This window comes from Danio aesculapii, chromosome 7 (genome assembly GCF_903798145.1).
Source record: "Danio aesculapii chromosome 7, fDanAes4.1, whole genome shotgun sequence".
Classification (NCBI taxonomy): domain Eukaryota; kingdom Metazoa; phylum Chordata; class Actinopteri; order Cypriniformes; family Danionidae; genus Danio; species Danio aesculapii.
This window is the reverse complement of record NC_079441.1, coordinates 39,204,676-39,228,560: the sequence shown is the minus strand read 5'-3', so window position 1 is coordinate 39,228,560 and position 23,885 is coordinate 39,204,676. Positions and strand designations below refer to the sequence as shown.

Below are 23,885 nucleotides of genomic sequence, written 5' to 3'. Positions count from 1 at the left end.
CCAAGTGAGCACAGAGAGAACATGCAAACTCCACATAGAAATGCCAACTGGCCTAGTCGGGACTTGAACTAGCCACCTTCATGCTGTGAGGCAACAGTGCTGACCACTGAGCCACCGTGTCGCCATATTTAGGTTTTTATTCACATATAAACATTGATCAGTAAATAATGTTTATAGGGTTCAGATTCGGTGGAAACTCACCATGCCTGCTTGGTGAGCAAGAACCGATGAGCTTCATTCTTGCATGTTATGTAGTATGAGTTTCCATAAGAACCAATAAGGTTTGTCCTCTCACATCAAGCAAGTATGGCTGAGCTTTTGATTATATGCACTGATTAATGTTTATATAAGAATGAAAGACAACAGGCTGCATGGTGGCTCTGTGGTTAGTCTCCTCACAGCAAGAAGGTCACTGGTTTGAGTCCCAGCTAGACCAGCCATTTCTGTGTGGAGTTTGCACGTTCTCCTCGTGTTCACGTGGGTTTCCTTTGGATGCTCTGGTTTCCTCCACAGTCTAAAGACATGCGGTATAGGTGTATTGGGTAAACAAAATTGGCTGTAGTGTTTGAGTGCATATGTGAATGCTAGAGTGTTTCCCAGTACTTGGTTGCGGCTGAAAGGGCAACTGCAGTGTAAATTGTATGCCGGAATAGTTAGTGGTCCATTCCACTGTGGGGACCCCTGATAAATAAGAGACTAAGCCGAAGAAAAATGAATGAAATACAACACTAAATCTGTTTAGCTATTGTGAGGTTTGTGGGGTTCACCTCAGATTCATAACAAAGATAACAAAACTGTACTGTATACAGTACTCTGCATATTTTGAAATCATTATAAAGTAATTAATTTGTTGACTAAATGCTGCTTGAATAGAGAAAAAATGTGGTATGTGTGCTTTTTTAAGGCTAAAAATGAGCACTTTGATTCTTCAGTTGGCTTTTCTATATTTTTATTATTGTCTTTAAAGCATATGCGAAAGCATAATTTATTTGACAATTTATTTATTTGCTTCCATGCTTGGAATAATGGTCCTTCTCTAATGATAACAACAATATTCTTAACCACACCCCTCTTACTGTTAATTTGCTATAATCAATACTTTGTTCCATTCGGAAGCACTTCAGCATACTGTACTAAAACAAAAGTCTCAGCAATTCATACAGACTTGAACTGAATTTCATTCATTCATTTTCTTTCGGCTTAGTCCCTTTATTAATCTGGGGTTGCCACAGCAGAATGAATCGCCAACTTATCCAGCATATGTTTTATGCAGCGGATGCCATTCCAGCTGCAACCCATCACTGGGAAACACCCATATACACTTATTCAAGCACATACACTACGGACGATTTTTAGCTTACCCAATTCACCTATAGCACATATTTTTGGACTTGTGGGGGAAACCAGAGCACCCGGAGGAAGCCAATGCGAACACAGGGAAAACATGCAAACTACACACAGAAATGCCAACTGACCCAGCCGAGGCTCAAACCAGCGACCTTCTTGCTGTGAGGCAATTGTGCTACCCACAGTGCCACTGTGACCCCCCTGAAGTGAATTTGATGGTTTATTTGAAGATGATTTATGCAAAAAAATCTGCATTTTTTGTTTTAAAGATAAACAAAAGTATTCTGAAGTGATTTGGAACAACGTGAGGGTGAGTAAATGATGACAGATTTTTAAATTTAGGGTAAGCTAACCGTTGAAATAAAGGCACTGCTCCAGAAAGGATTTTGTCAAAGCTGCACATTGTGGATACAGAAACGCAGAGCTACACCCCAAACATAATCCTCACCACACTTCCACTGATCACAAATACCGTGAAGTAGCTTAAATACCTTAGGGGTGTATGTGATGTCAAAGGCACAAAAACTGGAATCAACGATTAGGTGCGATCAGCGGTGTGTATACAAGGGTAATAAAGTGTGAGGAGAGATCCTCTCTGTTTAAATAAAGTAATAAATTGGTATTCAGGCACCAGGGTTTTCATAATTTATCTGCCATGTGAGAGCGGCTGATCATGTTGACTTAACATTTTGTCTGACATTTGAGTCTGACGAGCCCAGCCATTAACTCTCTCAACATGCTACAAGAGACTCTCAAAGGGAAGAGACTGGAGATATACACACTCAAGCATACGCACGTACACAAATAAAAGGCGAAATTCACACCACAGCAATTGGACAAAATTGGAACGCATTTCCACAGATGTCGAGACGGTAATGTGCAGGCTTTAACATGCTCTCACACATTCTCACATCCACAAAGTCAATCAGAACCAGGTCGAGATGTTCAAAAAGAGTCCAACGAGAAGGATAATTCACACACAGAAACAGACAGACACACACACATGCATCATTTGTATAATCTGAAATTCCACTGCATCCACTTCAAAGGTCAAAATACTAACAATCAAATAAAGCAAAATAAGAAATGTCATTAAATGTACTTCATGCGCTGACTTGTTGGCTTCATGTGCCATTATTTCAATGAGCGAAATTGAAAATGATTTATTGCAGCAGTATAAACACACAAAAGCCCACAATCACTAGCTCAAGCTATAATACAATTTAAACAGATAGCAGTCATGTGTGTGCTTTATTTTTAAAACAACTGGGCATTTCCAGTTTGCAAAGGCTCCAATGAAATCCTTCCCTTGTGTATCTTGTGTCAGAAATCACAGACAGACGAGGGACAAATTCACATGAATCTGTTGTCCCTGGAAGTAATTATGACGGATCAAGGGAATTCAGACCTTATGATATCAGATTCCTTTTGTTTTTCCTTTCATTCTTTGCCCTTCCTTTTGTGCATTAAAGATCAAATATGAATTCCTGGGTGTTAAATGTTAAAACAGTGACTGAAAAGGGGAAGCGGGACTGCAGCCTATTCTGTTCAAGTTTATGAATTAAATGTGCTCAATGTCATGATTGCAATGTTGAGTTTTCTATTGGTATGGCAAGACTGCCATTTAGGAATTTCACAATGTAGCTAAATTTTATTGCTTTTAAAATGTATTTAAAAAATTTTAATTAAAGTGAAATATTTTAATTTCATTTAAATTCACAATTGACTAAACAATGAGACAAATTATTGAAATTAAAATGGAACAAAATAAATACATACAGTATACTGTTATCTTTTATAATTTCACGCAGGGCATTGTAGTTCTATATTTTGTTTTCCCTTAATAATACAAATCTTATTTTCAAAACTGCATGGTGTGTTTACTTGCATTATCATTAACTTGTATTTAAATTTGTTTGATGATCTGAAACATTAAAGTGTGACAAACATGGAAAAAAATAAGAAAAGAGTAAGGGGGCAAACACTTTTTCACACCACTATATATATACTGTAGTATAAATGCAATATCACATGAGTAGCAGCGCGACATGGCTGTATATCGGCACTGGTGTGAGGCCAGTGACCAGTGACGATATACAGCCATATCGCACTGCTACATAATCTGCGGCATAATCGTGTAAATAAAAAAGAAAACCCAAACATGGAGAGTCTAAAAACCATTTTGTACGAGGAACTACTTTCTTCCGCCATTCATTTACATCTGCAGCTGACACCAGAGCAGCAGAAACTGTTGCTACTTTACCAACATCACTTTAGAGCAAGTATTTGAATGATTCTCTAGCATAATGTCTAAAGTGATGACAAAACAGGTGATTTTGCTCACATTTTAAGATTATAAGGCTGAACGGACTGAAATGCCATCAGTCTACAGAAATTCCCCAGCATTTCTCTGTTACAATTAGGAGATCACAATAATTAACACCAAAAAAGCCAAAGCAAAGCAAACACTACCAGATTACTATGGTATAAATACAGCACTACAACATACAAAAAAGAAAGATTGACTTAGAATGTCACTTACCTGTTTTATAATGATTTGATCAGGTGTAGTTTGAAATACGAAAAGAAAACGCTGAGTTTTTCTATACCCTAAGGACTTATTATGTAAGTGGCGGAACGTCATCTTGTGGCGGAACATCAACCACCTTTGCTTTGCTTGTTATGACAGATGGATGCCGACACACTGTATCTCCAAAATGATAAATATTTAAAAATAGGTTCTATCCTTATAAATAAACTGCATGGTTGCAATCTAAACAACTACATTCTCCACTAAAAAAAGCCTCTCAAGAGTAATGCAGTATGAGTGCCTTTAATGCAAACTATCGCATGGCTATCAGCCAATCAGATTCAAGAACCAGACAGGACTGTTGTTTGTGTGTGTGTATATATATATATATATATATATATATATATATATATATATATATATATATATATATATATATATATATATATATATATATAATTTTGATGCAGCCCTGCTAAACATAATTATTTTTCTTAAAATCATACCATGCTGGCGCCTATTTGAACTTTGAACTTTTATTGAAACCTATTTGAATTTTTTATTAGTCAAAAATCAAGCAGAAATAACTCCATCACATCACTCCCACTGATACTAAAGCAATACCATAAATACACTTTATTTTCACAAAACCTTCAGATGCTTACACTATGATAAAAGTGACAAATTCTGTAGCTTTTTTTTGTTTGATTTCTTGCTTTTGCATAGTGCATGCTTGTGTGCATGCTTACGTGAACAGTGTTTGTGAAACGGTGGTTTAAACCTTGAAAATAACTAATACTGCAATCAAGGTCGGGCTACTATGAGAGGATTCTTCCCCAATGTGTCAGGAGATGATCGGAATAACAACTAGAATGCGGTAGCGGAGTATTGGGTGCGTGTGTATGTGTGTGCATGAATGTGTGTGTGTGTGTGTGTGTGTGAGTGCGCATTTGTATGTGTGTACAATACCTGCCACTCTGGCTAGCTGGGCCGTGCTGATGTTTCGAGCATTGGGTCGTAGACGAAAGGTTACTGCTGGCCCTAGAACCCTGAGAGACATAGAGAAGAAAGAATGTGAGAAAGAGAGAGAGAGAGACACACACACACACACACACACACAGGAGAAAGAGTGAGAATTAGACAAGAAGAGAGACAGATCAACACAATGCCAGTACAGTGAGTGTGATGAGCAAAACTGTTGCAACTGTGAGTCATAATCTTTTATAATTTAAAAAAAAAATGGCACTGTCGCAGATGCAGTCAACTGAAGAACCCACAGTTAAAATAGCAGATCACTAGGGAATATTGCATTTTGGTTAATTTTCTTATGACAGATCTCTGCCGTTAGCTTCCCTCTATGCTTTTGACATAAATTGACAAGTTTTTCCAGCATGAAATAAATTCTCATGGGGAACCCTGATGTTCCTGGAGTTGTCTAAAATGTTTAGTCGATCAAAAAACAGGTCAAAAACTGGGAAAAGTCAAGGAAATCACTTGTCTACAACAGCTCACAGACTCAGTATTGGATTTGAATCTCTTTTCCAGCATTTGAATTGGTGATCCAGAAATGTTGTGCAAATGCATGATGGCATTTTGTACAAATGGCATTTGTGATGGAGCCAAACAGCTGTCTGGGTGAGATCCCAGCAGCGCTCCTCATTCATTTATCTATTCTAACAGAGAATCCTGTGAAGTATAATATTTCATGCTGAATTATTCCTTCAAAGGGAATGGAAATCATTTTTAAAAATGCTAAATATATTCAAAAGTGACATAGTTAAAGCAAACTGTCACCGACAGAGGAAAAGGAGGATCTGTGAACTGCCACTATGACATCAGCACAGACCCGTAAATGAGCAACTCTTCGTTTCAGCGTATCTGTTTATTTGTTGAGGTAAATTAGATGGTTAATTATCCTGCAGTTGTCCAATCCAAGCATATTGCTTATTCAGATGTTTTTATTTGGGATTAATCTGCTCCCACTGTTGACCAGGGTGAGGGTCACAAATAGAGATGTAAAAAAACACGAGATAGAAAAAGAGAAGGAGGAGAAAATACAAGAGAAAAAGGAAGAGAGGTGGAAGACTGGAGGAATGGATCTGTCACCAGAACAAAATCCCATTCACACGTCAGCAGGTGGCAAGAGCAAGTCAAAAGTAACCTCTCATCCTCAGCAGAATTAACACACACACACACACACATACACACACAGACACACACAGATATCTGCTGGAAAATAATGGCGCTGCTAGTTCTTTGGGTGTCATTTTATTCTGGTATAATTTAAATTATTGCAAACCATGGCCAACGTTATATTAGCATGAGGCATCTTTAATATAATATCCATAGAAGGTTTAACAGCACAGATATATTTCATTTATTCAAGTAAACATGTTAGGAAACATTTTAAGAATCCCACTCTTAAACACTAATCTTGTTTTAGGCTTAATTATTATGATAACATTCATTCATTTTCCTTAGTCCCTTTATCCATCAGGGTTCACCACAGAGGAATGAACCGCCAACTTATCCAGCATGTGCTTTACAAGGCGAATGCCCTTCCAGTTGCAACCCAGTACTGGAAAACACCCATAAACTATCACATACACTCACTCATACATTACGGCTAATTTAGTTTATTCAATTCACCTTTACTGCATGTTTTGGACTTGTGGGGGAAACCGGAGCACTTGGAGGAAATACACACGGGGAACATGGGGAGAACATGCAAACTTCACACAGAAACGCCAACTGACCCAGCCGGGGGTCGTACCAGCGACTTTCTTGCTCTAAGGTGACAATGCTAACCACAGAGCCACCGTATCATCCATTATAATAACATTACATATTTATTACGTTACAGCACATGATAACATTTCTTATTATTGAATTTAGTTGTGCTGCCTCATATTTAAACACTGATAATGATGAAACCCATGATTAATGGTTGAGCACCAATGAAAACTGATCATAAGAGAGCAGCAAATTTGCATATAGAGACTAGAGAAATTAAGTAGAAAAAAATACTAAAATAATATGTTTGATCAAATAAATGGTTTTGAATACTGTATAAATGTAAAATGTTCATGCATTTTTTAATTTTCATAATTGCAATAAACATAACTTCAGCTAACAAACACAAAACACCATAGACATCACTTGTATTTGCTTTCAGCACATCAATTTCGCCCATCTTTTGAATTCCTCTCTACACCTGCGCACACATCTCTTCAGCTTCTTTGCCAAAAGTATTAAGACATTTCTTGCTAGAAATGGTGTCTGTTAAAGCTAAATAAACACAATTGTCTGGACTCCCAGTTATAACACCATCAGCGCTGATAAGTTATCAGTAAAATGCCACCAACGTCCAGCACACAGAGGGAGGGAAGCCATAACATAACGAAACTGCTTCTGTTGGGCTCTTTCTGCACTGAGGGGGAGAGTGTGGGATGGAGATGATAGGTAGACTGTGTGTGTGTGTGTGTGTGGGTTGTAGAAGAATACATAAGCGAGAGCGAGAACGAAAGACGAGGTAGAATTATGAGAGATATGAGTGCTTGTGTGTTTTTAGTGCTTCGGTGTGTATAAAAGAACAAGACTGTCTGATTGTGTGTTTGTGTTTTTCTGAGCCCCCTACTGTCTGTTCTCAGTACAGCCCTTACGTCATGTCTGGAGTTCAGAGAGGTGCTACACTCGCTCTTTATGTAACCACAACCTGGTGTCAGGACCGGGTTCGAGTGTATGAGTGTTGGCGTGAGCGTGTGCTGAATTTTCGCAATCTTTAACTGCATATATTATCCATGCTGTCTGGTTGTACACTGCGTTTTTTTCGCGGTCTCTAGTCCAAAATAATGCAGACATTATGACATAATGTTTTATATAAGAGTGCGCAGCATCCGGCGCATCGCCTTTCCATTATTTCTGAGAAAAGATGAAAAGCATGAGATGACAAAAGATACATTAGCAGGTACCTGTGTAAATAGATATTCTCTATTCAGGAGAGGAAATTAATCAGACACACAGACGCACGCACTCACCTGGACAGCACCAATGTTATACCTTCAGGCAATGTGAAAGAAAATAGAATAAAAAATGTAATAGTTTGATATAAACTGAAAAACTTGGGGAGGGTATGATTTTCGGGAACACATTTTCACTATTAACAAGTTGGTCATTTGTATGAACATTACTAGTGTATTGTCTATTCATTAAGCACATTATTGCCTTATTCTCCACAACAATTTTTTAAAAAGTTTAGTAATATTGTGAAATATTATTTCAACATAAAATAATATTATATAGTACAAAATGCAATTTTTTTGTGTTGACATGCTGAATTGACATTCTGAATCCTTCAGAAATCATGTTAGTATGCTGATTTGGTGCTCACAAAATAGTCATTATATTCCTACTACAGATGTAACATACATACATACAGTGCCGAACATAATTGAGTACACCCCATTTTGAAAATGAATATTTGTATCCATTTCTCAGTGAATATAGGCAATGTATTTTGGTGCATTTAAACAAAACAGATTTATTAAACAGATTTATTTATTAAAATAATACTATTTTAGTCACCAAACATCTTTAGAAAGGGTAAGATAATACAATTAAATTTAAGCAAAATGTTGCAAAAAATAATTACATTATTTATTAATAATTACATTTGTATTTAATATTTTTCAATAACATATAAATTTGACTGTACTAGTTTTTGGACCGTTATCATAAGTTATTTTGTTAGATAAGCTCTAGGTTAGGCTTCAGTACTGACTAATCTAATGTATATGCACAAATATAATATTGTATAACATCATATTAAAAAGATTAATTTAAAAGATAGGGGTGTACTTATATATGCTGAGCACTGTACATACACTTACTTACTTACTATCTTATTTACTTTACTTACTTTACTTACTTGGATCAATCTGATTGGATTTTTTCTGATTACAGATGAGAAACCAGCCGCGATCAATCATATGGCGTGCTCCTCTCGAAATTAGTTTGTAAAACTTTACTTATTTTTTCATGAACAAAACATTTAAAAGACCAAGGTTTATTTAAAAGCAGACTTTTGTATATGAATGTCGATGTCACTTTTGATCGATTTAATACAGTCTTGCTAAATAATCTTTATTTAATTGAATTTAAAAATTCTTATTGAACCATTGATTGACAGCTTAATAATAATCAACACAAATACTTTTGTGTATGTGTACCCGTTTTGTGGATAGTAGCAAGACGAATCTGAAAAATATTGAATTTATGACATTCACACTTGTAGAAACAATTAAGAAATAAAGTCAATTAAGTTTAGAGTCAAGGTTAGAATGATTTGGGTTATAATGTTTTTAATTAGCTTTACATGAAAGAAAATAAATCAAATAAACTTAAATTGAGTGTGTGTGTGTGTGTGTGTGTGTGCGTGTGTGTGCGTGTGTGTGCGTGTGTGTGTGTGTGTGTGTGTGTGTGTGTCTGCATGAGGCAGAGATATTAATTGCATTGACATTTGTATTTCCTTTATCTTCATAAAAAAGTCCAAGCTTATTCTCTGTGTAAGTGAAACATAGCCACGATATGTTTCTCTGTGAAATACTAAAGTGCCAGACAGCATTTGTTGCATTCCAAACAATTAAGCAGAAAGCTGTCTTTAATCCATGCACTCGGAGAACATCGGTTATCATCAGAAATGTGCTGTAATTGAACTGAAGTTTACCACTGCAGTCAGGTCACAATAAAACACACCTACACACTCTCTCTCTCTGAACCGTTTATATAAATCTTGAACTTATATGCACAGATTTCAGAACACACTCATAATCACTGTGCTGTCACTTGAAAATAAGTACTTAGCACAAACTATACTGCGAAATGGAAATGGAATACTGGAAAAACAAAACAAAACCACAGGTTGAGTGTTCCATTAGTGCCATTAGTGTGTCCACCAGCATGAGACCGTCTTCGATGAATGTGTGTGTGTACTTACGAGAGCTGTAGGAAATCTGTTACATGAAGCCTGACTCTCTCAGCTAAGATCTCCATGAGGTTCAGCCCCTGATCAGTGGACAGTGAACTGTAAAGACAAAAAAGAAGCGAAATAAATAATTATAAGCTAGATTTGTACAATTTCACAACAAAACATTGAAAAGAAAATGCTGCAAAACTACAATTTTGTAAGCGTTTACCCAGGTGTTTACAAAAGCATCATGCAGAGTTTTACATTGCATTGCTACTGTCTACGTGATTGCCTACATGATGTGCTGGTATTTATTAAAAGATTTTATTGTGGTAATGAATATGCATAATATTGTCATCATGGTCACCGATAAGGCAGTTAATCCTTTTGTCTCAGAATAAAGGTGATATCACCTTTATGGGTAATATGTGTTTTAATTGTTAGTAATGACTATTTATTTTCACTTTTATGTGAATGTAAAAGAAAAAAAGGGAAAAAGAAAACTGTTAAACTTGTTATTAACAGGACAACACTGATGTTTATCCATTTTTTTAGCCTCTTTTGGTAATTTATTAAACATCATGATGGTACTGTACACTGTGATAAACTATTCAGCAATATGATTATGTAGAGGCCCTGAAGAGCTTTATTTAGAAAGATTATATAGAACGAGTGAGGCAGTTTCATAGGGGAAGAGCATCATTTTCTACACAACTGTATCTTTATTTATCTTTTAAAAATAGACATACATACATTTATTTTCTAGTGACTTTTATCATGAAAAAACATTATAGATCTGCACACCTCAGGGAAAAACCGAAAAAAGAAATTGAACATTCATATTTTGGTTCATTGACGGTTTGCATTTCTCCAAGAACCAACTCAAATCTTTAAATAGCCACAAACTCAACATGGTCTTTTAATAATCTTAAAATTATTATTAAAATAATCTTTTATTAATAATTTTACAATCCCACTACGCCATATTGCAATATGAGTTTTATTTTGATATACTGTGCAGCCATAGCATAGCATTTTCCACATCCATTGCACTACAGCTTAAGAAAGTACATTTTTCTTTAATCATGTGACTCAATGTGACTCAGACTTGATGTATGCTTCAAGTCTATAGTGTACTGTAATTACAAATGATGGTTGAATATTGAGGGCTACAGTGGAGGGTCTCAAACTGAGATTGAAAAAATTTACATAATTGTTCAAGGAAAAATATGACAAAATTAGTTTAAGGTTGCTCTTTCCTGTGGGCTCCTTGTTATAGTGTACTGTAACTTTACATCATATCTGTCAACACAGGAATATGAAAATAAAAGACCATAACAAAAAGCAAAAGAAAAGAAAAGAAAAAAAATCCTGCCATATTTGTTCAGGGTTACATATTGGGAAGCCTAGTCCCATTTTATAAGATACTTGCTCTAAGCTTGGGCCCAAAACTCCTCTTAGACAGTTCATTCAGAACAGTTTCAAACAGAGTTAAAACAGTCAGTAGCCTTAAATGTTTTGTTAAGGAAATTATCATGTCGTGCAGAGACCATAGACTAGCTATAAAAGAGACCTTTGTAGGGGCAGGTGCACTAAGTACACAAAAAGGGAAAATGGAACAATGATTTTAACAGATGCTCAAAATATCAGTGCAGCAGGGACAAATTCCTTGCTGATTCCTTGGTATTGATGCTTTCAAGCTGATGCAACCTCAAATGTTATGACCCAGTTTTGAAAAAGAAAATGACTATTTTAAAAGTGCAAAACTTTAAAAGTTAAAGAATATTATTAACTATGGGATTAGAAATTGAAAATTTCCATACCTTTATTATTTACTATTATTTTTTTAATTGAATTATTAATATAATTTTTCCTTTTCTCTCTTTATGAGGCATCTTTGTTCTGCAGAATGCACACACAAAATGCCATACATTAAATACCTGGTTTTACTATTGTAAACACAACATTTGCTATTGTACATTATTCATACTTGAAGTAAAATTCAATTCAAATCCTTTTCCGCAATTATTATTTTTTTATCTCATTCATCTGATTAAATTCAATAATAAAACTGAATGAAAACAACTGTGCATAAGCCCTTTATCAAAGAAAAATAATCCTAGAATAGTCATAAAATAATGCATAGCCTATTATGCAAACACTTAAAATGTAATGCAAGTTGCATTTTATATATTTTACTAAATGAAACATCTAATGTTTGTGTAAAGGCTAACTTTAAAGGGCATCTATGATGCAAAAACAACTTTTGAAAGCTGTTTGGACAAATTTGTGTGTAGGTATAGCGTGTCCACTGTCATATTAGAGTTACATAAACACAGCAAGTCTCCTTGTTTAAAATTTCCTAGCGTTATTCAATTACCAGTGAATCTGATGCTCACCCCCTGAACGTGACCTACAAGTGCGGTTTTCCCAACCCACCGAATTGACAGACAGGTGGGTATTAACATGTCTCCAGCATCTTACATCGTGTAAAAGGGGTAAAATAGGAGCCATTTAATATTTTTTTAGCCAGAGTCTTTGTTGCACTTTGGTTTTGTCCCTAGCTTGTGGCGATTCGATACAGTGAATCAATTTGCAAGGCAAATACTTCAGTTGATTAAAAGCTTTAAAGAGCTTAATTTCTCTCATCACTAGTTACCTTTCACAGCAAATCAAACAGCATATGCACATGCTTTCTTCATGTAGTTATTGTAAAACAGTAATAACAATAAGTAAACAAGGACACTGAGACACAGACTTCCGCTGAGAAAAGCACTTACTGTTAATCGCGGCATGATCTGCTCGAACAAATCGCTGGAGTGTGATTCGTGATGGTATGTCCTGGATGACGTCGTTGTCAGGTGAAAGGTTATGATGTGGGTCTTTTTATTTTCGGGTAAATTATTACTAATTAATTCGACTAATAATTAGATTTGGCAGCATTCAGGGCATTTATTGTAAGGAAATACAAATCACTGTATCACCCCCCCCCCCCCCCCCATGCACTGACAGGTATGCTATACGTTAAAATGCTTAATTATTATTAAATAACATCAACTTTCTAAAAGGTTAGTGTAAGTGCATAATCTATTGTTATTGCTATAGTAAATCTAACTATTTGCACTTATAAGTAATCATTTTAGCATCAGTATTGAATATAAAATAGTCATTTGCTGTCTGTTAGCAATAAACATTTAAAAACAGTATGAACTCAGGAGCTACTAGATGGATACAAAACTGAACACAGCGCATAGGAAGAATACAGAGAGTGGAGAGTGCATAAAAACACATAGGGAATAGGACACAGGTGGCTTGTACGCTTTGATAAATCACCTGTATTTTCCAGCAATGAGGCAAACAATAAGGTGTAAATGGAATCCCTGTGAAGTGTGATGTCTTTATGATATGACCACACCAGCCAGAGTAAACACACACACTCATGCACAAATCAGGACACGTGCAAATACACACAAAGCAGCTCGCACACAAACCTAAAGAGCAATATGCATCCAAATGGAAGCGTATTCACATGCATGAGAAAGAAAGTGAGAATTAGAAGACACCAGAGTGCAATTGTATTCCTGGTGCCTTTTCACGCCTACCACTCCCTTCCAATACACACTTACACACTATTAAATCTCCTTCAGGACAATATGCCTTTCAGGTACTCCAAGTTAAATGGGCATGCAGTAAGTGAGCCAAAAATCCAGAGTGTCTGTGAGATGAATCAAGTTATTGGAGATGCAGTGGTGGTGGAGACCATCATCTTTCTCGTTGAGAGAGGTACACACATACACACACAAATACATATAACCATTACACATACACACACACTAACAGCAAAATACTGTACACAGAGAGGATGGTGAGGCAAACCAAATAGATTGCAGAACGAATGAAAAAAACAGAATGGTCACTGAACTGCGACAGAGAGTGAAAGGCTTAATTATGCACTGAAATTACAAATGATATTTTAAGCAATACCACAAAAACCACATAAATGCCAGATGATTACTAATTACTAACTTGTATTGGTTAAACAAACCTACAAACTTTATAATTTACAACTGATATCATAATTTAGATTATTTATATTATATCTATTCATTTTTAGGCAATTAATGCAATATCTTCAAAATAAAATTACCTTACGCATTGCTGCACAACACCTTTTTATAGGATTATGGTAAATATGATTACGGGCTTAATCACATTAGTTTGATCTAATTATTGAATGAAGTAAAGTCTAAATGCACTATGCTTAAATCTCAAGATAGAGATGTTGATGTTCATCTTCGTATAGTTTTACTATAATCCTGCACTAATAATGATTATTACTATAATAAATGAAAATATATTTAGTTAATTTTGTAAAATATTTAACAAGCTCACATTTGTTGTATAGATGACGAAAGTGCTGTATGAAATTTAAAAACAAGTAGATAAACAGACCAACAACTAGTTTGTGGCAAAAACAGGATAAGATTACATATTAGCAGATCAAAACACATGCATTTTGAGAGAACTCAGATAAAGTGGAAGCCATTCTAATGTGGTCTGGGAAATTATTCCATAAGGTTGGGCCAGCCACTTCATGAGCTCTGCTGCCTTTCTGTTTTAAGGCAGATTCTAGAAATCTGAAGGAAGAGTTTGTTTCGTGATCAGTCCTGGGATAGGAGTATAGAGGTAAAGTAGGGTTGTAAACTAGGGTGGTGCTAGATTATTTAGAGATTTTTATTCAGTTATATAGAGAAAGGGCAACCAGTGTAAGATGGTCAATTTTTTTACATCCCTTCAGGAACCTGGCTGCTGCTCTTTGAACTATTTGTAAGTGGTAAATTTGAGTCTTCGAAATACAGTAAGCATGAGATGCAATAAAGGCATGGATAGCCACCTCTAAAGAAGCTTTAGAAACAAAAAACTTTTTTTTTCATAGAAAAACAGTAAATAACAGTAAGAGCTGTTTTTATTTAATACATTATTGAGCTGTTTAGCTGTCAGCATATAAATTGGATTGACTTTAATTATTTGGATGCATCCAAAAGTGAACCTTGCACTTCCAAAATACAAGCAGCAAACTGGGACAAGAAGCACAGAAAACTTAATTTGAATACTCTTAATATATATTTAAATACAAAACTGTTATGTTATGGTTTATCTATACATTCTTAGATGAAACAAATGCAGCACTTGTGTGCAAAAGAGAACTCTTTTAAAATCATTAAAAAAGCAAACAGTAGATCCATGTGTTCTACACAAGTGCAAACATTTTGTTGCTGATGACATGTGATCTGAAAGTATTTCTTCATACTTACTCTTCAGTAATAATGTAGCCAAAGTCTCCATCGTGTGGACTTGAATACGTAGCGATGTTCACTTCCACGCGAACACCCTTCTTCTCCACCTCTTCTTTGTCCATGGTTTGTTGTTGTGACTCTCTATCTGTTTGAGCCTCTGCTTTGACCTGTGGAGAGCCTTCAGAGCTGTGCATCCACTGTTCAACCTCAGCATCTACTGGCTCTACATCCAAAGTGTCAGGTTCCATTTTCTTCTTCATCAGGTCCACTTCTTTTTCCGTTGTCCGGCTTTGGACATTCTCCAAACTGGCTCTCAACGGACTTCCAGCATTTGGCTGGTTGATGTACCTCAGAAAAGACTCTTGGGGAGGATGAGCAGATTCACTGCCAGAGTTACGATCCAGGAACTCCAGCAGCTGGCTGATAAAACCTTTGTCCTGGAAATAGAAAATTATACTGGGAATTCTATTGAAATCATGAGTGAGAGTTTCACGGGCCTATGCATTTCAACACATTACCTTGTTGTCAGATTTATAGGCAGTTTTTTCTGTTTGTGTTTCTGCAAAAAGAATTTAAACATCTTGTAAATATCATGGCTATTGTTGATCACATTATATATAAGGATCATAACTGGGGTTTAAATCAAATCAAATACTAATCAAATAATTGTTTTTTTTTTTAATGGGTTGATACCTTTATGAGTTGGGCTATCTTCTGTTTTCTCCATCTGATGTAATTTCTGACTGGGTTCCCTCTTCACCTCTACTTCACCCTGTGTGGCCTCTCTGCTTTTGACCTTTTCTTCTCCATCCACCACCTGCAGGGCCTGTGTGATGACTTTGGAGAGTTTGTCCAGGTCCTTAGGGGTCAAAGTGTCCACGTTGACGCTCTGGCGTCCTAGCTGGTTAACCACTCCATCAATGAACTTCTCTGAGAGAAACAGACACAAAGACAAAAAAAAATGTTAAGCATAATGCAAGTGTACAAGAGCTACCCTGATCTAAATTGCATGATTTGATTGAAAAAGTATAAGCAAACACCTATGACCTGGCAATTATACACCATGTAAAATATATGGCACTGTATTAGGAGTCAGATTCAATCTGAAGCCATTTTCAAAATTGTAGATGTGTTTACTTTGTTCCCAAAAATGGACATTATTTGTTACAATGACACATTTTCTTCTTGGTTTGGTTTGTATTGACAAGGCAATTTTCAAGAACTACAACATGCATTAAAGATATCACATGCTAGTATTGCTGTGTTCTCATTGGTAAGATGGCATTTGTTTGCATTCCTCTGTCATCCATCAAACAGGATTATTATGTTCAGGCTTATTGTGGTTTTATTTGTAGCTGTTGTGGCATAGATTAATATACTGTAGGTATGAAGCTGTCATTCCCGCTCTAATATATATAATTTTATATTAGAGTAAGAGCATGAATCAAGACTTTGTCGACACAGCATTTTTGCAATGCAGAGAAGAGCAATTGCACAGCTTTTTAAGACTGGGTTGAATTGCTTTCTAATCTCAACTGGATACAGTACATAAATTAACCAAAACTAATGAAGAAAACGTGCAAGGTTCCATGGTATTCAGGTACCATTGTGCTCAGCAAATATCAACTACACTAATAACAAAAATAAATAAATGGGTAACACATGTAGCGCATTGATGCTTATTCCCATTTAGACTGGAGCTGGCTATGAGTGATGCAAAGATCCTATAAAAAAATCATCATAAAAAAGGTCACGTTTACAAATGTAGTCTAGAGTCTAGCAGCTGCATGCTGGATGATTCACATACAGTAGGACTGGCTGACACCTACTGTACTGTATATACAGTAAGCTGATTTGCAGTAATATAATCATGATAAAGTAAATGCAACAGTATAGCTCACAAATTTAGAAAAATTTAATAGATTCTCTGCGTTTATAAAAACTGAACCCAGTGAGACCATTTATAAAGAAAACAAAAAGGGGCTAGATTAGATCCTTGGGGAATCCCACAGGTCAAAACTCATTTAGTGAATAACTATCAACACTGATTGAGAAAGTTCTAGCATTTAAATAGGATTTAAACTCATTTAAAGCTTAACCTTTAAAACCCAAACCCGAGTCAGGAGTCTTTGCTTCAGTCTCTCTCTGACTTATAAATTAACAAATCTATTTTTTTATTTTTGGGAAATACATTATCGTGGTGATATTATTGATGGTCTCCTAATAGCACTCCCCTGAAGAGACCTTTGTAAAAAAAAACTTTCCATGCTCATGTTTACATTCTCATAAGAAGTTTTCAGATGCATACTAGGCAAGATACTCATTGCATGAGCACAAGGTTTTAACTTAGCTATAGATGTAATTCATTTAAGTTTTTGCTAAAATTTACATTTTTATATACACTGTAAAACCCAAAAAGTTAAGGTAACTCAAACCATTTGAGGAAACCGATTGCAACAAACAATTTAAGTTCAAAAACGAATTCAAATGAGTACTATAAATTTAATCCATTTGAGTAAAAGAAGCAATTTGAGTACAGTAAAACCCAATAAATAAGGAGAACTTAAACCAACTGAGAACTGTAAAACTCATTAAGTCAACTCAAACCGTTTGAGAAAACCGATTGCAACAAACCATTTGAGTTAAAAAACTAATCTATACGAGTACTGTGAACTTGCTCCATTTGAGTTGAAGTAATGAGATAATTTAGTAACTCATTACCTACAACAATGAGTCCAAAACTCTTTTCAAATTAGTTGAAATCACTTTCAGTAAATTTTGAGTTAACTACACTCATTTCGTTTGTTAAAGTTGACTTTTGGGTTTTACAGTGTAGTAGTAACAAGTAAAAATAATGTGTTAATGTTTTGAGGTCATTCTTCAAGATTCATTTGACAAACTAAAAGAGGATACAGTAAAAGCATGTTTTTTTTCATTTCTGCAAAGGCCCCTTTAGGGGCTCTGAATGCTTAACATGTATAATTATGCAAAAACTCTGCAGCACAGCCATAATAATTTTGGAACTTGTTTCTCCTTATTAACATAAAATAAGAAAACAAGTTGAAATATTAAACATAATATGAGAGCTGAGTATCCTCGTTCCTCCTGGATTCTTCTTCGTTTTTCCTCAGTGCATATTAAAACTAAATGATTTGCCCCTAAATACAAGTCACACTGGGTCAAAATAGCTTAGACTGCATTGATTGCATTAAAATGATTTTAAATTAAACACTACTGCACATTATATCCTATAAATCCACAGATCAGATTTTTATGTCTCACCATCTACTGTACTGAGGGCCTCCTTACGAGCTGGACTGCTTGCTGAAGATTTGAGCAACAATTTTTCGATTTGGGGCTTTGGAGGTTGTCTGGAAGCTCCAGGCAGTTTTTCTATTTTGGTAGCAGGAGTGTGCTGGAGGCTGAAGTAACGCAGCTTTCCCTGTGTTTGACCTTTACCAGGATCTTGTGCTCTCATGGGCCCAGCTTGATACTGCTGAAGCTCAGCAAGAGGGACTCCGCTACGATCCTGTTCAAACCCACTGAAGGATGATCGACCTGGGGGAAGCTGCGCCACAGTGGTCTGGAGATCAGGGCGGCCTTGTAGGAAGGGGATCTGTGCTGAAGGAGGCTGGATAAAAACCTTATGATTGCGCAGTCCATTTTCCTTGAACCAGAGAGAGAGAAAATACATAGATATGCAAAAAAGCCATTCAGATTGTGAACTTGAACTCAAGGCAAACATTCTTATAACCAAAGCAATTAAAGTGTATAATGGAAAGGTTTTTTGTAGAATTTTTTAAAAATAAATAATCATTTTTCTCAAATGCATCTAAAATCAAAACGCATAGAGTATAACCCATGAGTTTAACCACAGTTTAACATCACATCAGCCTCCCTCTTTTTTTTCTCTGCATATTGTTTTGCTGTTTTTGAGAGATTTTAAAAAACAATTATATTCTTCCCACCGTGGTAGAATAGAAGGCCAAACTGACTTTAGAACAGCAGGGTGGGCTTCGATGAACAAACCAGCTCATACACGCACACACACTGCATCCAAAAGCACTGCAGGGAACTAATGTTCAATAGTGCGGTGAACTTTTCAACTCTCACGACTGCTAACTTCAAGAGCTGTTGTTTGATGGTGATTTATTGGTACCAAGCAGGTTTTACCTAACATTACACGTCCCCAGTAGATATGTGCTTATCTGAAGAAGTGTAAGTCAGAGTAAAAAAACATAGCTAACAAAAAATATATGTATCATCTATTCTATTTACAATGTATATATGTACTATCTATAACAATGTATTATGTTATAATACAATCATAACACAATAAAAATGTATATATGTACCATCTAATTGTTTTCATTCCCTAGCTAAAGGTAAACTATTTCAAAAATCACAGAAGCAATGTAGCTTACTCATTATATTTTTATATAATTAATACTATTAAAATTATAGTTATTATTTTATACATAAGAACAAGAGCGGTCATTTGCAGGCAGAGCTGTAATGAAAAACATGTAACAACATCATGTGTGTAAAATACAAACTATAAGTTACTTTATTACAATTACTTTTTAAATCATGCTAATCACATGTTCTCCCTGTGTTTGTGTGGGTTTCCTACGGGTGCTCCGGTTTCCTCCACAAGTCCAAAAACATGTGGTATAGGTGAATTGGGTAAGCTAAATTGTCCGTAGTGTATGTGTGAATGAGAGTGTGTGTGTGTGTGTGTGTGTGTGTGTGTGTGTGTGTGTGTGTGTGTGTGTGTGTGTGTGTGTGTGTGTGTGTGTGTGTGTGTGTGTGTGTGGATGTTTCCTAGTGCTGGGTTGCAGGTAGAAGGGCATCCACTGCATGAAACATATACTGAATTAGTTGGTGGTTCATTCAACTGTGGCGACCCCAGATTAGAAAAGGGACTTAGCTGAAAAGAAAATTAATGACATAATGGTAATCAGACTACAGTTACATCTGAAAAGTGTTTTAAATGACCAAAATGATAACGTAGAATTTTATTGTCATTTCTTTACTTAATAATCAAGTAAACATGGGGATTTTAACCAATAAGGAAACTGATTCTCCATTCTAAAAAACAAAACAAAAACATGCAGTGTGTTTATTTAACAAATCATCGTCTAAACACAGAAATTCATTCCCAGAATACACTTCTCTTGTGGAAACTACAAATAATATTTACTTATAAATCTAATAAAAAGGCACAACATATCAGTACAGTGTAATCTATGCCTGCATGCAACAAAACTTTTGTCAGCATTAAAGGATTTAATATCTGATCTGAAAAAGTTCTTGATTTTTGAAAAAAAAATGTATCCAGTAACTTTTGTTTATCAGTTTGATCACTATTTGTATGTTGAAACGTGTTTCTAAGAATTTATTTGGAAGAAAATGACACCGAATTTTTATAGAATTCACTTAAAGTTCGGTCCATGTATTAAACAAATATATTGTATAACTGGTGAACCACCTACCATCTTGCTGTGAGGCAGCAATACTAACCACTGAGCCACCATGTCACCCTATTATCTGAGTAATCTAACAAAATGTTTACTTATTACTGGTTACTTTTTAAAACCTGTATTTTGTAATTTACAGGGAAATGTTTTTTTTATAATAATTTTTTAGGGGTGTTTCACCCTTAATTGGAACAGACAGTGGAGGTTACAGACAGGAAAGTAATGGGAGCAGAGAAGAGGAGTAGGGTTGGCAAACGACCTCGAACCAGGAATTGAACTCAGTTCGCAGTGAACACCACAGTGCTATATGCCGGCACACTTAACCACTACGCTATTGGTGGAGACTGAAATATGTTTTTAAAGTAGCCTCCCAAGCCCTGGACTTTGGAAATTGGATGTGCAAGATGTTTCATTTGCTTCTAGTTTAGCTGTACTAAATAGTCATTTTTTCTGCTTGATTAAGCAAAATGGCATTTGTTATTAATATTTTAATTAAATTAAATAATTCATTCATTCATTCATTTTCTTTTCGGCCTAGTCCCTTTATTAATCCAGGATCACCACAGCGGAATGAACCTCCAACTTGTCCAGCACATGTTTTACGGAGCGGATGCACTTCCAGTCGCAACCCATCACTGGGAAACATCCACACACACTCATTCACACACATACACTATGGACTATTTTAGCTTACCCAATTCACCTATACCACGTCTTTGGACTTGTGGGGGAAACTGGAGCACCGGTGAGGAATCCCACGTGAACACGAGGAGAACACGCAAACTCCACACAGAAACGCCAACTGACCCAGCTGAGGTTCAAACTAGCGACCTTCTTGCTGTAAGGTGAATGTGCTACCCACTGCGCCACCGCGTCACTTGTTTTTTAATTTATTGTCATAATTTTAAAACCCTAGTTTTTAAAAATCTTTTCTCATAAACTATTTTATCATATGCCATGCTTTGTTGTTTGTCTAGTTATTAATCTAAAGCGAATAAAGACACACACTGACTAATAATACATTGTTTTTGTGTTACGTACTGTACGTATAAATATTTCAAGTGTGAGCATCTAGCAGTGTTCATAGATGTTGTTGGAGATTATTTACCTTCCAAAACTCTCGCCGCCCTTGAGGACTCTGTTTGAAGGAGGAAACATCAGAAGGCAGGAAACCTTGAAGGAACCTTTGCAATGTCCTGCTCGCTGCTTCTTTCTGAGCCTTCAGCTTCCTGCACCCATTGGGAATGTTTAAAATACAATTCCACATTTAAAAATAGATACACAGACTGTAGAAGAGAAAACAAGACTATTGCTTTATTATAAGATAGTGCATTAGCTATTATTAAACGATGCCCTTAATGAACACTGTAAAAAAGTATGATAATTTATGGCTTCTCTTATTTTGATATGGTTGTTTTAGATATTTTCCATTTATTTATATTTTAAATTGTACTGACTATGATCTGATTTAACTTTTGGGCTTGAAAAGTTTGACAAATAAGGTTTTATTGAGTTTGAAATCATACATTATCTGGATTAGTCATGCACAATGCAGTAAATAAAATAGTAAAATTTTTCTATTATTTTGCAGATAAATTCCAATACAATATTATGTTTTAAATATAAAAAATGTCAATAATTAAAAAAATATATATATATATATTATTATTATATATTTTTTTTTAACAGGGCATTCATCTGAATAAATAGTCATTTGTACCATAGTAATTGAAAAAAATATATAATAGTATATCTGTGACTTTGGACCACCAAGCCAATCTTACAGTATGTTGCACAGACATTTTATGGTCTAAAACTATATAATTTAGCCAATTTCTGTTAGTAAAATGCATTGCTAAATAATTTGAACATTTTCCTGACTATTTTTGAAGCGTCAGATTGTTTCATTAAAAAAGACTTGTGACTGGTTTGGTGGTCCAATGTCACATTTATACATTCATAAAACATTGTTTAACATTTGCTTCATTCATAAAGCATCAACCTAGATCATTAAACAAGTGTTCACATTTTTAGACAACAAAAAAATTGAGCTTAAGCATCGTATCAAAAACCTTTGAAGTCACTTAAAATGGCTGAAACTGAATTAATAAAAGAAGAAGACCAACCACAACACAACTGTCCATTAACACATTGTTGTCATGGACACAACACAGGACTTAGGAGCTCACCGGGAATTGTCATTGAAATGAGGAAAGGTGTTTGCAAATCCTCCAAGAGAAACCCTGGGAAGTTGTGAGAGCTCTTTTGAGATTACCTGCTGAGTTATGTCATCCTGCCAAGTATATCCTATAATAAAAGAGACAGAGAAAAGCATAAAGTAGCACATACATAAACTAACTGGATTACTGTATATTCAAAGAAAACCCGCTTACACCTTGAACGGCTGACATTTTAAAAGACATTACAAAACCCAGACAAGAGAAACTATTTTAAGTCACCATCACAGTGAAGCACAGTGCTGCTCATTGTCCCTGCCAGCAAAACTTTAAATAACTTGCTGCTGATATTCGAAGCATTTACGTTAATTAGCCCATATCGTTTCTAGCAGGCTTGTGAAGCTAATCTGAAGAATTCATGTAAGTACCACTTTTATGCATTTCATTCATTCATCTGAATTTTTACTAAAAAAATGCACTTTGAGGAATGGTAAACATGAGCTCAATGTCAAATCTAATTCTGCACCTCACCAGGAATGAAACCAGGATCCATATTCTATCATCAATCGCAGCCAAATACTCAAAACAGCACTTTCTGAATTCCAAGAAGGAAAAACAAACAGAAAAATGCCAAATCCCGTCTTGTGGATTCTGACAATGTGTTCATCCAGCTTTCATGCAAATGTCACCCAATCAGACACACTTGAGATTGCTGAGGGACACAGGTATGCGCTGATTGAACGGATGGATGGGAGGAATGCCATTACCCGCACAGATGCGGAGGAACGAGCAAAGATCTGAAGAGCATCTCCTTAAGCCCCTATAGATGTGACCTCATTAGCCTTCTAGCCGCCGCAGACACTGGGTCTGGTTAATCTGTTTTCTTGGAATCCTGATGGGTGGGTTTGAGAAGGGGGAGAACAATGTAAATTTCTTATTTACATACAACTCTAAAAAAAAAATGTCAGAAGACAGATTGTGGGCTTATTTTGGGGTTTGGGCTCAGCTGGGTTACTGTTAAATATCATCTGCCACCATCTGTGGATTCTATACATCAGTGCATTGCATGCTGGGTGAAGGAGAGCAAAT

General features: G+C 35.7%; 1 protein-coding gene across 1 annotated transcript in view; it reads right to left on the bottom strand.

Moving 5' to 3' along the window:
- The window catches only part of ptprn2 (protein tyrosine phosphatase receptor type N2), a 278,828-nt gene that overhangs the window by 174,279 nt on the left and 80,664 nt on the right, over window positions 1-23,885 (bottom strand). The window contains exons 4-11 of the mRNA XM_056461907.1: window positions 22,809-22,926; window positions 21,728-21,848; window positions 18,422-18,806; window positions 15,833-16,069; window positions 15,658-15,698; window positions 15,158-15,576; window positions 9,873-9,959; window positions 4,847-4,926 (exon numbers count right to left, since the gene is read on the bottom strand). Of these exons, the coding sequence (XP_056317882.1) occupies window positions 4,847-4,926; window positions 9,873-9,959; window positions 15,158-15,576; window positions 15,658-15,698; window positions 15,833-16,069; window positions 18,422-18,806; window positions 21,728-21,848; window positions 22,809-22,926 (1,488 nt within the window). The remainder of the gene's footprint in view (window positions 1-4,846; window positions 4,927-9,872; window positions 9,960-15,157; window positions 15,577-15,657; window positions 15,699-15,832; window positions 16,070-18,421; window positions 18,807-21,727; window positions 21,849-22,808; window positions 22,927-23,885) is intronic.